Source organism: Salminus brasiliensis, chromosome 1 (genome assembly GCF_030463535.1).
Source record: "Salminus brasiliensis chromosome 1, fSalBra1.hap2, whole genome shotgun sequence".
In the NCBI taxonomy this organism is placed as follows: Eukaryota; Metazoa; Chordata; class Actinopteri; order Characiformes; family Bryconidae; genus Salminus; species Salminus brasiliensis.
Genome location: NC_132878.1, coordinates 76,855,555 through 76,871,640, shown reverse-complemented (window position 1 = coordinate 76,871,640; position 16,086 = coordinate 76,855,555). Strand labels below are relative to the sequence as shown.

The window sequence follows — 16,086 nt, the reverse complement described above, 5'->3', positions numbered from 1 at the left end:
ATATCTACATCAAATCCATATCTGATTTACTTCAGGTTTACTGCTGGAACAGGTACGTGTTTGGAGGAGGTTTGGGGAGCTTTTGATATACAGTAGACTAAAAACGGAGGTGTCCATAAACATATTTAGTGAGAGCGCTCAGACAGGGTCTAATACATGCTTTATTATATCGGACCTGTGGCACACATTCCTACAAACGCTTGTTAAACTGTTAATACAGACATACATGTGAAGATCCCGCGCAGTGTGTGCTGAGAAGTGTGTAATTAAGACAACTTATTTTAAAGTTATATTACATAGTAAGTGTTATATTCAGATGTATGTCCAGAAATGGGGCAGTGGTGGCTCAGCGGTTAGAGCGCCGGGATATCGATAACAGGGTTGTGGGTTCGATTCCCGGGCTCGGCAAGCTGCCACTGTTGGGCCCTTGAGCAAGGCCCTTTACCCTCTCTGCTCCCCGGGCGCTGGAGTTGGCTGCCCACCGCTCTGGGTGTGTGTGTGTACCCTAACACATGTGAGTGTGTGTTCACTACCAGATGGGTTAAATGCGGAGGACACATTTCGCTGTACAGTCTACACTGTACAGTGACAAATACGTGCACCTTTACCTTAAATGGCACAGACGGTAGATGTGCAGAAAAGACATCAGACATTAGAGTGGCTTCCCTACGGGTGGGACACACAGAGAGTTAATTCCTCTGTTAGTCACTGATGATTAAATCACACGGTGATGCAAAAGTGTCCTTTTGCATTTTAACAGCAGTAGTAAATAGCATAGACGTGTTTAATTTTTCTATCGGTAGATGCAGATATCAGAAGTCAGTGTAGAATATATATTTCTTTATTGGGGATCTCGAGACTAACTAATAAACAGCGAACAGCCAGCACACCCCTAAATGTTTTATTAAGGGTTAATTTCACTAAATACAGTGCATGAAAAGCTTTTAACATATCATTTGCATCATTTGTGAGAATAAATAATTAATCTACAAAGCAATCCTTTATTAACAATATTTAAGCTAATGCCCTTATCTTTTACATTCCAACAAATAGCCAGCATTTGACTGTTTGTCTTTATATTGATTAAAATGCGTCCGATTGCATTTATGAATTCAAACTAGCATAATGATTCATACAGACCTGGAAAAGCCGTGAATGAAGGAGTTTTGATGAACTTTTATAGAAAATCATTCACGTTTTCAGTCGATGGCTATTCGCTCTACTGCGCACGCGCACACGTGGAGCAAGCCCTCCGCTGAAGCAGTGAAACGCGCCTGCGCGACCTCCATTTTCTTCCAGCATGGGCGCAGGGATGGAGGGGTGTTGCGCTCGTCGACTCGGCAGAGCACGTTTGCTTCCCGCTGATCAGGTAAAATAACTTTCAGTAGGTTACAGAGCGATGCAGAACCTGCAGTTAAGTCAGTGCTGCACGTTTTGCGTTATTTTTAGTAAGGGGCTAATTTCTTTAAACGATGGTGGGTTTCTGCACTCGAATCACGGTGCGGCGTTATAATACAACTCAAGTAGCACTAGTTACTTTAGTCAGTCGATTTGGGGGTTTATATTTAGTGCATTTCACCTTTCTGTTAGATTGAGCTTTCGATGGTGAAAAAAAAAGCCACATGGCGAGTCAGTCCTCTGGGTCGAGGCTGGACCACGTGGTGGTCACGTTTCCCTTTCCCAAGACTCCCAGAGACCTGGGCCTAAGCGTTCTCTCTGACTAACGGACCAGGCTGTGTTTTATACACGACATTTCGTACAGAGGTGCGATTTACTTACCCTGTGTGGAGAGCTGAATACTACCATACTGTAAAAATTACCTTAAGCAGTTTTAGTGTCGTTAGCTAGTATAGTATGTAGTTTTGCCCCAATGGCCCCTCTAAAAATAATAATAATAATAATAATAATAATATCTGCATTCTCAACTTAAAAAATACCTAATGCATAATTGGGGATGTGTCCAAATGCTTCTGTAAAAGACTGTTTGCAGAGTTTCTCTGCAGTGGTAATCTGGTCCTAATTTCTACATTTCCATCCTGAGCCTGAGAATAGTTGCCCAAAATTGTGTTTGGCCTTAAAATAATAGCCTCATGGGTGTAACAGTGCACTTGGCCCAATCCTATTCATAATCCATGTGGCTCAGTTTACTAAGACTAGAAATGGGGGGAGGGAGAAGAATGGTGTATAACTTGAACATGCTGGTTTGCAAACTTTATAGAAACGGCATTAAACAGCATGCATATGCTTTTTGTGCTGATTTACGGTCAAATACATTTTAACAACTCAAAGCATTTGCTCCTCTCCCAGATAATGGCATGATTGCACCATTGATTGGGTGAGGAGAAAAAGCTTTTAGAGATTTTGAGTGGATGAGTTATGTGAATAGCACATGGGTTGCATGTGAAAGTAGGAAGATGACATCCTCAGCCTGGCCCATTTTCCACAGAACTAGAGTAGTGTATGAGCCCAATTTGAGCTGAGCAGTGGGTGATCTGTTATTTATGCTGGCCAAATAATGTTGTAATCATGACCCAACTTGTTCAACAGGCTGTGTTAAATATCCCTGCAGTACTGTTATAAATCATGTTGGCAGCTGAGTGTCCCACTTACATTGATAAATTGGCCCTTTGCTATTTGCGCTGCTGTTGGTAGGATTGTCCACTGGCTATGTCCAGAGCTCGTGTCCCTTGTGAGGCAGAGTTAGTTTGGGAATGGTCTTCACATGACCTACGTTGGGGAAATTATGAATTTTTAGCCCCCTCTGAGGATCTGCAGCCTTGGTAGAGGTCCTGACCTTGAGTTAAACTAGCCTTGGTAAGGCCTTTGTGCTAGTGTGGGGAGCTGTGCTTTCAAGCTGTGTTACATGTGCCCCTTGGCCTTTGGCTCATCAGTCAACTTTTGAAGTAGAGTCAGGTTCACTTATTGATTGTTCTCTCAGTGCTGCTTATATACAGCGGTGTGAAATCAATAGTTTTAACACAAAGGGCTAATTAGTCAGTGGTCATTTTGAGGTGTAGGGTAGGATGGCAAACATTTTTATTTATTTAAATAAAAAAAACTTTGTCTTTGAAAATATTTTCAATATTCATGTTTTCTTCTTGCAGTTGCAGTGGGACCAGAGAACCATTGGTGTTGATCTGCAAATTCATGTGGTAAGTTTTTTAATGGAGTGAATTTCACATTTAGCTGATTTGTTTATGGGCGCATGTGCACAAATTGGATGGCTTTAATGTGTTATTAGCGTTCTGTTGCATCTATGATGATTTTTCACACTTTCGCCGTTTACCCATCTGACCAAATTGGGTTGCTGATATTGTGATTACCTGAGCATATTGCTAGCAGAATCATTCATGTGATATTTGTGGGTCACTAATGGACATGTTTTGAAATTGATGGTGCTTTTTTTTTTTTTTTTTTTTTTTTTTCCCCTTCCCCCCTCAGAAAACAGTGGTTTTGGAAAAGGATCGCTTGAACCCTGCATGAAGACAAGGTAACTTTTTTTTTTTTTTTTTTTTTTTTTTTTTTTTTTTAATTATAAAATAAATGCTAAAATTGTGACCATAAAATGCTGCCGCTATGATGATTTTTCACACTTTCGCCGTTTACCCATCTGACCAAATTGGGTTGTTGACATTGTGATTATCTGAGCATTTTGTTGGCAGAATCATTCATGTGCTAATCATGGGTGTCATTGATGTTTGAAATGAAAGTGCCTCCCCCCCCCCCTTTCAGAAAACAATCCTTTTGGAAAAGGATGACTTGAACCCTTCGTGAAGACAAGGTAACTTTTTTTAAATATATATTTTGCTTTTTAATATAAGAAATGCCAAAACTGTGACCATAAAATGCTGCACATATGATGATTGTCACATTTTTGCCGTTTACCCATCAGACCAGATTGGGTTGTTGATACTGTGACTGTCTGAAGTCAGCTTATGATCATGTCTGTCAGATCAGATTAAGTGTTACTCTAGTGTGAATTTTATTTCGTATTTTACATCACAAACCTGATTGAAGTGCACTGCTCTGATCTCAGATTATTACTGTTTGAATCTCTCACATCTCAGCAAGTCTCAAGCCTTTTGAAATTTCTTCTCTACAGTGCTTGAGAATGAGAAGACTGAATTCAACTGGCTGCAATTCAGAATGCATAAAGGTGAGGAACACTTCAGCTTTTAAACACTCTCTGAACAAACATGCTGACTATGATGATTTTTTTTTTTCTTCACATTTTTGCCGTTTACCCATCTGACCAAATTGGGTTGCTTATATTGTAATTATCTAAGCATATTGGTAGCAGAATCATTCATGTGATATTTGTGGGTCACTAATGGACATGTTTTAAAATTTAAGGTGCTTTTTTCCCCCCCCCTCAGAAAACGGTGGTTTTGGAAAAGGATCACTTGAACCCTGCATGAAGACAAGGTAACTTTCTTCTTTTTTTTTAAATTAATTTTATTATAAAATAAATGCTAAAATTGTGACCATAAAATGCTGCCGCTATGATGATTTTTCACACTTTCGCCGTTTACCCATCTGACCAAATTGGGATGTTGACATTGTGATTATCTGAGCATTTTGTTGGCGGAAACATTCATGTGCTAATCATGGGTGTCATTGATGTTTGAAATGAAAGTGCTTTTTTTTTTTTTCCCCTCAGAAAACAATGGTTTTGGAAAAGGATGACTTGAACCCTTCGTGAAGACAAGGTAATTTTTTTTTTTTTTTTTTAATATATATATTGTTTTTTAATATAAGAAAAATGCCAAAACTGTGACCATAAAATGCTGCACATATGATGATTGTCACATTTTTGCCGTTTACCCATCAGACCAGATTGGGTTGTTGATACTGTGACTGTCTGAAGTCAGCTTATGATCATGTCTGTCAGATCAGATTAAGTGTTACTCTAGTGTGAATTTTATTTCGTATTTTACATCACAAACCTGATTGAAGTGCACTGCTCTGATCTCAGATTATTACTGTTTGAATCTCTCACATCTCAGCAAGTCTCAAGCCTTTTGAAATTTCTTCTCTGCAGTGCTTGAGAATGCGGAGACTTTCTCATCTGGCTGCAATTCAGAATGCATAAAGGTGAGGAACACCTCAGCTGTTAAACACTCACTGAACAAACATGCTGACTATGATGATTTTTTACACGTTTATGCCGTTTACCCATCTGACCAAATTGGGTTGTTGATCTTGTGATTATCTGAGTTTGTATCTTATTTACTTATTTAAAGCATGAATGTTACCCTTAGACTGCAGTTTTCAGGTTAACAAAAGCTGTAACGTTTCTTTTCCTCATTCTTTTATTGTTCTAGTGATGGATATGGCCATGGTGAAAGGATTACTAGTGATGTAATCTCTGATGTGAGTCGTCCATTTCTTTGTTTGGAAAGATGTTTGAGGTTTATAAAGTGTTAGTTAGTAGCAGTGATTGTTGGTGAAAGCTATGATGATTTTTCACATTTTCGCCGTTTACCCATCTGACTAAATTGGGTTGCTGACATCGTGATTATCTGAGCATTTTGCTAACAGAATCATTCATGAGCTAATATCATATGTGGGTCATTGGTGGTGGACATGTTTTAAGAAGTTACTTTTCTCTTCAGAAATCAAAGTGACTTTTGGAAAAGGATGACCTGAACATGGCTGTCTAAAGACATGGTAAGTCATTTTAAATGTGCTAAAAATGTGGCCATAAGATGCTGCACACATGATTTATGTTTTTGCCGTTTACCGGTCCGACCAGAGTGGGTTATTGAAACTGTGACCATCTGAAAAGCCAGCTTGTGGTCATGTCTAGATTAAGTAGGAAATACTATTGCCTAAAGACCTGAACCAAAAACCTGATTATAGCACATTAGTCCTACTGTTACTGTCTGAATTAAGAGCTCAATCACTATGGTTTTCAGACTTTTGAATTTGAATCTCTGCAGTGCTTGATTGAGAGCAAGAAGATTAATTCAACTGGCTGCAGTTCTGGATGCAAGCGGAGATATCCAGCTGAATGCAAACTACTCAGGCACATGCTATAGGTACTTGCCTACTATAATTGACATTTGTTTACCCATCTGAGCATACAGAGTTGTTGTTTCTCAGCAGTGGATGAATATATCTCTTTAGTCTAATGTGATGAGGTTAACAAAAAGCTGTTAATGACTTCCATGATGTAAGGTGCCCATTTAAGTGTAAGTATTTTAATAGTTGTGGTTGTTGGACAGCTGATTTTCATGTTTTGGTAGTTAAACCCTCTGACCATACTGGTTCACTAATGTGAAATATGAGCATTCAACAGCAGAATCTTTCGCTTCCCAGAACTGTGGTTCAGTGATGCAATGTACTTTAGTGTGGGGGTGTTTTCCTTTTTTTTCTTCCTAGAAATTAGTGTTTTGTTTTAAGAAAATGACTTGAGGACAAATGCATCCATGAACAGGAATTTTAAATTTATCTGTGTAATGCCTGGAAATGTATTAAAATTGGCTCTATGTTCAACATGAATATACACATGGGATTAAACTGAAGCTTGTAAATGAAAATGTACTTGTTTTTCTGTTGCGTTCTTTACTTAAGTTATTTGTACATAAACTTTGCGGGATCTCCATTTATTAATTATGCATGTGCAGAAACATCTAACTTGTGTGCCTCTACCTAGTTTAAAAAGAAGTGTCTAATTTAAATGTTTTTTTAACTTTAGAAATCAGGACTAGCTGGTAATGAGTAATGATGTACCCTATTCCTCCATGGTGTATGTTGCAGCTCCTGGTGCGTAAGTGTACACAAAGTGCAAGATCTGCTGATGAAACTCTTTTAAGATCAAGTCTCGTCGGCGCAGGGAATCCAGGTCACAGAGGGCACAAGGAACTGAGGCATCAGGTGGAATAACAAGCGCTGAGGCTCCTGCAGTCCCAAGGCAGACTCTCAAGAACATGCAATTTGATCATAGAAGATGAACTAGTAATGAGATGCTAAGATGTTCATATAATGCTACATTTATATTAAGAAATTTCTTTGAAATAAATGTTTTTTTTTAATGGATTTCTGCTCTTTTCTGACAACTACCATGGAATAGTTCTGTAACCTTTTAGAACGAAGTGTGAGTGAGGTATTAGTTATACCAGACCTTTTACAATCTAACAAGAATATTGGCTAGGTTTTTATATAGCTGTAAAAATAATCTCACCATGTTTAAGAGTCATTGCATTTTCACAGAGCAGCACTGCAATAACTGCATCTTCTTCCAGAACTTCTGTCCTCAGGTTAAGCTTAGCATGAGCATGTGCAAGAGCTACCCTGGCAAAACCAACAAGTGGGTAAATTTGACAGTTAGATATACTTCAATACGCTCAGACAGGTCTATAATAAACCAATGTACTGTAACTGGTAAAAAGGCCTACAATGAGTCATTTACAAAATGAAGCACATGATTGTTAAAGCATCTATTAACTTTGAACATCCAAAGAAAAGAAAATCTTGCCTAACTCATGGTATGTATGGTTATGTCAGCATGGATGATTATCCTTTAAATTAACAAAGGTTATAGATTTTGGAAAATCTATAATACTCCTATATTGTGATCTGAAATAGGTGGCAAACTATTAAGTGTAGATGTGGTTTGACTACCATCTAGTGGTACTATGTGAAGTGTTCATTTGATTTACAGCAGTTTTTCCTCAATTCATGGTAGACCAACTACACAGTTCAGTGTTGAATTAAGTGGTTAACAATCATGCAGTTTAAGAGCTTAATTAGGTGTGTAGTTTGTAGTAGAATAACAAAAACCTAATTCCCCAAAGCTGGGACCAACTGACAGTGTTTCAGAGCCTAGTAAGTTTCTTACTTTCCTTGCTTTGTTCTTTTTTTAATAGAAATCAATAGGCAGATTTACATTTGCCTATGCTTACATCACTTTGATGGATGTTACGTGTACCGAGGAGCCCTGGGCGGAATCTGAACGAACCCTCCGACTGGCCATGTAATAGCCATGGATCATCTTCTCCGCTTCAGGGGTCATATTTACTTTCAGGCCCCGAGCATAAGCCAGTAGCTGAGAGAGAGATGGTGAAAGTTATTAAAGTTCTAAACTATTGTACTTTACAGTAAGGCTGCACAATATATAATTTGCTTTTACAAAATGGACATTGCAAACATTAATATGCAAATACAGCCCTCTCACCAACCAGGTTTTGTTCTGTCTTGGCCAATCTCAGTTTCATTACAAAGTTTGTTGGTGTTTTGACAAATCAAAGATCTCTATATGAACAAAAGTGCTGACACCAATGTATTTATTGTCTCTTCCGAGATTCATTGTCACATATTCATTGTTTCTTCCAAGGGTATCAAAAAATGTTTATTCTGTTTTTGTTGGAGTAACTGTCTACTGTTCTGGAAAGGCTTTCTACTAGATACTGAAGCATAGCTGTGAGGATCTGATTTTATTTAGCATGAAGGGCATCAGCTTTTTAGTGATCAGTGTTTTAGCATTCTTCAAAGGTGTGCTGCAATTGCTGTATGCCGTAAAATCTCCATAACAGTTATTTGGGGCACAGTGAGCAGTCTAAATATATAGGCGAAAGATATTAAAAATAACCTTTTAGAAAGGTTTCTACCAGAAAAGAATTTGTAGCAGATACTCACTGATGTATTACTGAATTTACAAAGGAAATGTTTTGATCAGAAAGGTTAATCATTAAAAGAAAGATTGCTATTCTTGTGGTTTAACCTCTTTGTAGTCATGTGTGGTAAACTGCATGCATGCAGGGTAAAGGGGCTCTCCTGGTGAGATGGCCTGCCTCAGGGTGTGCACTGTCATAGGAAGGAGTGGGTGGTGACCTATTGGCTCACGGCACTGGATCACAAGTCCAAACGCCTCTGCAACTTGTGGAGGTACTGGACCCATCTCCTGCAGACATATATAGAAAATGCAATGTGGATGTTTGAATGAGTACTTGGAAGGGCAGTAATATTAAGGATATGAAAGTCATTGTTGTTTTTCTATTATTGTTAGTGGGTGTACTGAGACTCAACTATCGACATATGAGAGTGCTTCTCCAGGAAAGATATTATTGTCTCCGCTTCCTGTTACTAAATATGTTTAGAGGTGGGGTCGCCTCCAAACTGCTGCAGCATTCTTTCAGCATTAGGTCAAAACGAGAAGACCCCTCCTTGTTCAACAAAAAAGCTTTTGGCAAAACCTAGGCACTGCATGGTCTAGAATTTGTTTGTGCACTATACTTTAGGCTCGAGATCTAGGAAATAACAGGAATAACAAACAGCCACAGATCTCAGGAAGGAATGATCAGTGACTCCAAAAACATCCAGTTCTCTCATGTTCACAAGCTCTCCCCAATGCTTATCCAACTGTAATCAATATAAAAAAGTCTTAGATTGAGCGAAAGCATTCACAATGTATATGCAATTTGACATGGTCTTGCAGTGTAAACAAAGAACACTAATAGTTATCCTTTTCTTTAACAACCCCAATTACAAAAAGTTGGGTCGCTGTGTAAAATGGAAATAAAACCAAAACTACATTATTGTGATGGATGTAGTATGTGGTTTATTATATTATATTAGAACCACTTACTTCTCCTGCCTTTTGCTGCCCCTGTCCCAACTTTATTTGAAATGTGTTGCTGCTTTCAAGTAATGGTAAAATGTTTTACTTTCAACATCTGGTATGTGTTCTATGTTCTGTTGTTTATAAAATATGGGTCTATGAGATTCTGGTTTTATTTACATTTATTGAAATTTTACACAGTGTCCCAACTGTTTTGGAAATGGAGTTGTATTTAAAAAGCATAGGTATTTGCTTTCTGCAATACTGGAGATTTACCATTGTGGTCTGTAAATTTAAAGTCATGTTTGTGTTGTAATTAACTACAGGTGTTTTTTAAATAAATACCAGCTATTAAAGGGAGGCTTGGATTGACCTCATGTGACTTGTAGGAAGCAAATGCTATCCTTCACCCTCTCAGCTCTGGCAGCATAGTGTAATAAAGAGAGACCTTACTAGTGGGTGGGATTTGGAAATGACTAAATTTAGAAGAACATGATATCTTAATTATTTTTTTGCAAAATATCAGAAATATGTTAGCATATGAAAGTCAAACATAGATGATGCATAATCACAGTAACTTTAATTATACCATACTATTAGGGCATTGCTGGACAAAGCAAATTTAACATGTTTGATGCTCATGTTCATGACATTCATGTTTGCCAACCTACCACAGAGCCCAGTAATACACTTTCTGGTCTGATGGGTTTCTTGGAAGGAGCTGATGCACCAGCCAATGCCCAGAAGTTACACTTGATAGAAAAAGAGAGTTGCTGGTCAGCATCCTCTTCATACTTCTTTCCTGGAATGAACACAGCCACTGTTCTGCTCTCCAACACTGAGGTGACACAAAAGTCAAAATGAACCATGATAACAGATTATTGACCTGCAGAGTGATCTGTTAGTAATAATGGGCCTCAATCACCAATATCTTCTTTAGAATTTTCTTATATTTGTTCTTAAGTCCTAACAGAAAGCATCCATTAGATTCATAACGTGTTTCTAAACCGCAGATTCTTTTCTAGCCATGCTCTTATAATGATGGATGTCATTGTCCTTGTAAATTGAACAAATAACAAATAAGAACACATTGGTGAATGTCAGAATATTTGTGAAAATTGGGTAAGAAATGGTCAATAAGGCCCAAAGTTTAAATCTGGTTTGCTGTTCTTTTCTCATGGTACCTGACTGGAGTGTGTCTATCCTATCTTTCTTGTAGCATGTTAAATCTCCCAGCAGACACACGCCTCCAGTGGCCAGCATTGCAGAACCAGCATGGATGTTGGCCATCCCTGTCCCATGCTCATCTCTGGATAGGAAAGCAAACAGCTCCCCAGTAACTGGATGACGGATACCTCGACCAGCCAGGCCCAGACTGTATGTCATCAACCTTGAAATAAAACCACACAAATAATAATGAAGTTGTCTGGCGCATCGGTTATCTCATGTTCAGGTAAACAAAGAAAAGATTACATGTTTATATAATGCAAGGGACCATGCTCTCCTGGGAACTCACGCAAACCATATCACTAATAAAAGTATAGATAAGTATGTTTACTGTTATTTTTTGCTTATATGACTATTTATCAGAGAAAGCCAAGCATGTGGATTCATAATATCCTTAAAAGACCACTACGCACTGACAGGCAGGTAATAAGAGTCTCAGCTTGGTCCACAATATTTCTGTTTGTTTGTTAGGGCCTCTAAAAGTTTTAAATACTACAGAAGTCTAAAAATGTATGGTTAACTCTCCAGTGATATTACTGTTGTGTTCAAGGGTTAAAAAGGGATACCTATCAATGATAAGTGTGTCGCTGGTAAGTGCAAGTACATCCAGATGGTTGTTTGCATCAGGATCCTCCCCCTCATTTAGGACCAGGCTGAGAAGCAGTGCCAGCTTCAGAGTGCTGTAGAGGCCAGGCGGAACTATTGCAGATCCAAAGGAGTTTGCCACAATGGCAGAGAATCTCCATGGAGAACAGGCTGAGGCAGCATGCAAGGCATGGAAGTTGTCACTGATCTTGCAAGGGTCTGTGTGAGTGTGTGTGTTGGGCACATGGTGGGGAGTGAAGGGGCAGAGTATGATCAGCAACTTTAAACTCATTCGAACATGGAGGCGTGTTATTATTTTACCAAAGTTAAAGGAAGTCCTCACATTCAGGCATCACTGTTTGAACACTGCTGGCCTCTATGCTCCAAATAATGTTGGGCCACTGGTGTACATGAGCTGGTATCCCAACCACTCGATAGACCTGACCAATTTTCATGGAGTTGCAAAGTTCATCTAAAATTATGAAACACAACAACAGTATTTAGGGATGGTACATTGCTTTTAATAAAACATACATTATGCTTATGCAGGTCCCAAAAGAAACACTGCAGTCTATGGAACAATTTCTGTTATTATTTGAGTTATAGACCTGTCTAATAATATGCCAAAAAGTGGCTAACAGATAAGAGCACTTAAAACCTATCAAGAATATTAACTGAAAACTGCATTTGGCAAAAAAAACTGTATCTCATAGGCACAGTAATTTTGTGCCACCATATTTAAGTGTCCTAGCCACACATGCATGTCTGTGTAACTATCAGTTAATATATCACATCCTGACTTACCTCTCAAAAACAGAGTGACAGATTGATATCTTAGGGACAAATTATCATGGACTCCCAACACATCCAGTGCTCCCACATGCACAAGCTCAATTAGCTGCTTATCTAAGCATAAATGGTACAATGAGAATCAAATACGAAAGCAAACACATTTACTATAATTCCAAAGCTCTGCATGGTCTTTTTTAAGTCATTTTATTATGCTCTGGCTAAATAGCGAGTCACTTTTAAAGTTAAATCTCTTATACTTATATATGTTTATTTATTATCCTTTCTGGGAAATATTTTGACATTAAATCTGCAAGTATTTATCAGACATAAATATTGGCAATGTACTATTTTTCTTGATTAACATCAGATGTCAAAGTTGATTCGTACTAGATAATTTAACATGACCTCAATAAAAAGCACTTGTACTACATCTTGTCATTTTATTCATGCTCTTTTCCCAATTACAAAACAACTGCAACTGACAATCTAGCTGAAAAACATCTGCTGTTGTTATTCATTTGGTTGTTCACCCCCTAAAACACGAGACTTCACATCTTCTTTAAGTGGTGAAGAGCATAGGAAGCAGATGAAGCCACTCCTCACGGTAGCAGACTCTGTGGCCCCTGGAGCATGTACTCTAATGTGGTGGAAACCTGGTGGCAGATTGACAACAGCTATAGCCGGAGACAGTGTAAGTGCTAAAAACATACACACTCTAAATAAGGTATTAAAAGTTACCCCTGGAGCAAGGGCATTTTTCTTCTGTGCAGAGAAATCTGGCCCCTTGGGTGTATTTAGTGACCCGAGTCATTGCAATTACAAGGCCCTCCATTGCCAGAGGCCTCATTGGACCATACCCACGAGGAAACTCTGAGAAGTCCAGAAAGTAGTGGGGAAAAGGTGGCATGTGTGTGGGCTTTAAAACAACACAAACCTCAGGGGGCGAAAAAAAAAAAAAAAAAGATCATTAACTGATACATTTATGATCACAACTCCTAACACAAGTAAACACAGTACACATGCCTACCTGGTTTTCTGTAACTGTATGCTCAATCAGTGACAATGTCTTTATAGACAGATAACAAACCTGTGAAATGATAAATGCATTTTAGCGTCATTTGAGCAAATCACAAAAGGACTAAAAGGGGAATTGCACAGATTTGTTATAATTTCTGCAGAATTATTTTGTTCTTATGGAAAAATGCTGTTCTAGAGAAACGTACAAAATTAAAATTGTTTGCAGCAGTGAAGATAAGCTACGTCTCAGGAAGCTAGTACATAACATGACAATGAATTTGCCTAATTCTTGAGACATCCTTTTATGAAGGTTTTAAGATTAGGTTTTGGCCTAGACTTATATCCTTCAACCTAGAGAGCCACACAACTAGCTTACATGTGGTGCTTTTGTTTTATCTCTAATGATCTCTATTATGAATATTCATACAAGGACCAAATACACTATAGTCCTGGTTAATCAGAGGTTTATTTCCAAAACGCATGAAATGTTTTTTCATGTTTGTCTAAAATATGTTTTGGGCAGGGATTTCAGGTTTTCCACTTAGCATTATTGCATATAAACACGCAGCAGATGTGTGTAGGTTCACTGATCATTGTTGATAGCAATATCTATACATTATACTTACACATACTGACGGTAAATACGACCACCACTGAGTCTGTTCCTCTACAATACTATTTTACACCAAATCACTTTGGTTGAATTATTTGTATAAAATATAAAATACTGAATCACATTTCAAAAATACAAGGAATTCCCCCTGTGCCTCTATGAATCCCTATCTGAAACTTACAGACTGAAAAAGTGAAGCAGCTTTCAGAGGGTCGTGTAATATGCAGTCTCCCAGTCTGGCATCCAGTTCAAGCACATCAGTGGGATTCACATCGAAACTGAAGCGATACACAGCTTCTTCCTGCTGCGATTCTGAAAAACATTTCACACAGGGCGTGTTTTCATGCTAAATACACAACATATCGTCCCATTATTACTGTTAACAGTTGACCCTTCAAAACTGTTCCATAAAACTGTTTTTGTGTATACTGACACTATTAATACTCTGATATCTGAGAAGAAGAGTGAGAAGAATAAACAGTTTCAGAGCTACATGCTATCGCGAATGTAGTTAAAGGTTTAGTGTTAGACTCATATTCCTGCGCCTGGTTATTAGGGTGACCACACGCCCTCGTTTCCCGAACATGTCATCTTTTGGGGGATTTTTAAACTGTGTAGGATGGCCTGCTTTTCACCGCCACTATTGGTCTACATATACCTGCAAATACATCAACCATTGGTCAAGCTGTTTCCCACCATAGCCGAATAACCACAGCCTAAAAGGACTAAACGAAACGGCAAAAAGTAAACACACTAGTGCTGTCAACGTTTACACTTTACCGATTAATCTGCACACTTTAACGCGGTAACCCTTTTTTGCGCAAAGTTTGGCCCCAACTTCCTCCCGTAGGTCACTTTTTTAGGGCGTATTACCGGTTTTCTTTAGCGATGTAAACACAGCGCCGCAACTGTTCAGCTCAGAGGATATATTACACTTGATTAATACTCTATTAATGGATTAAACCTCATAACTAGCTAACTCTCAGTATCTTTGTCACTCACACACACAGCTGACCCTCTCTTAGCTCTTAGCTTAATCCAGCCCAATGACCGATCCTCCGTTTATCCCTTAAAACCTTGTTAAAGCATTTTCAACACTAAGGCTTTTTTTCCCGAGGCTAAAGTTCTCAAAACTACTCTAAGATATAAGAAAACTCAACTTAAAGTATGTGCTAGCCAGCATTTTAACTTATAATAATAATATAATAATATTTTGTGATTAACGCGATTGAACGTTTTAATCGTCTGACTCCACTAGCTACAATAAACACAACTCATTTATAGACTTAACTGACTTTTTTATTATTGATGTAACTATTATTATTATTATTATTACTCCGGCATGAAAAACGTGCTTTTTAAATTATTATTATTATATTAATATAGCGCTAAGACTTTTTTTTTTTAAATCGACATAGCAATATATGCCATTTTATTAGCCTATTTATTAGTTCGTTTAAATGAGTGAATATTTCTGTTAATGTTAATTAACACAGTACATGATTTTTAGAGAGGTGTAACCCTTCCTACACACCCTGCCACGGTCCTACAACTGAGGCCTACTCGAAGCCCCCCGCCAATATCCTAGCAAACCATGGCGGACTCCCGCGTGTCCCCAGTGTCCTCTTATTTTGTGAAAAAAACCCCCAACAAAATATGGTCACCCTACGTTCATCCTAAACTATCTATCTATCTAGATATGTTTTAGTGTTTAGTATTAAATGCATGGGAAGCTCTAACGGGTGTAGCTGCTACACAGCAGAACCTCTAAATCATACAACTAGAGAAGATCGTTAGCACTAGCTAGTCATGGTCGTAATGTCGCCCCGTCAGTGACAGGAGCCCTTATGCTAAGCTAGCAGCTAATTAAACAACCAGCTTCGCCGAGCCAGCGCTGATCACCTTTCCAAGAGCTGCATGTCTCAATTAGTTTTCGCAGTCCTCCACTTCGGTCCAAGTATATTACTATCGATTCTTTCAGAGACAGAAGGTCTTCCATGTTTTGTTAGCTAATGAAATATAGCTCGCCAAGTTACCTCAGACCCGACGGACTAGCCCCTAGTCACAATAACACGCGCACATCAACCGGCGGTTTTCATGTTTTACTGGTAATGTTTGGGTCCAGTCCCAAATGCAAAACACCAGTTTGTGTTTTTTTTTTTTTTCTTTTCTAAAGTAGTTTTATGGTAAAACTATTAAACATAAATACACACAGTTAATGTAGTTCCAGTTAGAACTAGGTGACATTGTGAACGTGACCTAAAGGATGGTCAGATTTATCCAGTGACTG

The 16,086-nt window shown here is 38.4% G+C and overlaps 1 protein-coding gene and 1 long non-coding RNA gene across 4 annotated transcripts; one reads left to right on the top strand and one right to left on the bottom strand.

Annotated features, from left to right (window-relative positions):
• Positions 1-1,297: 1,297 nt before the first annotated feature.
• On the top strand, positions 1,298-7,037 carry LOC140536285 (uncharacterized). Of its 3 annotated transcripts, none has more exons than XR_011977589.1 (12): positions 1,298-1,369; positions 3,105-3,152; positions 3,442-3,490; positions 3,733-3,781; positions 4,103-4,156; positions 4,377-4,425; positions 4,661-4,709; positions 5,042-5,094; positions 5,325-5,373; positions 5,616-5,670; positions 5,943-6,041; positions 6,763-7,037. It is a non-coding gene; the product is annotated as an uncharacterized lncRNA (long non-coding RNA). The 3 variants fall into 3 exon arrangements; XR_011977590.1 differs by having other exon boundaries at positions 3,893-4,156; XR_011977591.1 differs by having other exon boundaries at positions 3,733-4,156; positions 5,919-6,041.
• mcmdc2 (minichromosome maintenance domain containing 2) lies at positions 6,737-15,795 on the bottom strand. Its single transcript, XM_072657997.1, has 14 exons — positions 15,699-15,795; positions 13,978-14,108; positions 13,194-13,253; positions 12,905-13,100; positions 12,697-12,819; positions 12,179-12,280; positions 11,718-11,846; positions 11,356-11,593; positions 10,747-10,952; positions 10,234-10,400; positions 8,726-8,905; positions 7,908-8,050; positions 7,187-7,296; positions 6,737-6,903 (listed from the first exon to the last, which is right to left on the bottom strand). Exons 1-14 carry the CDS (start codon positions 15,793-15,795, stop codon positions 6,737-6,739), a joined length of 2,049 nt encoding a protein of 682 aa, XP_072514098.1.
• Between the last annotated feature and the right edge of the window lie 291 nt (positions 15,796-16,086).

What these genes read in the sequence shown, in the direction of transcription:
- mcmdc2 (XM_072657997.1), bottom strand. Translation starts at nt 15,795, where the DNA reads ATGGAAGACCTTCTGTCTCTGAAAGAATCGATAGTAATATACTTGGAC. An exon ending in TGTCACTCTGTTTTTGAGAG is followed by an intron (nt 11,847 to 12,178) that starts GTAAGTCAGGAT and finishes TCATAATTTTAG; the next exon opens with ATGAACTTTGCAACTCCATG. An exon ending in TGCAATGACTCTTAAACATG is followed by an intron (nt 6,904 to 7,186) that starts GTGAGATTATTT and finishes TTGGGACTGCAG; the next exon opens with GAGCCTCAGCGCTTGTTATT.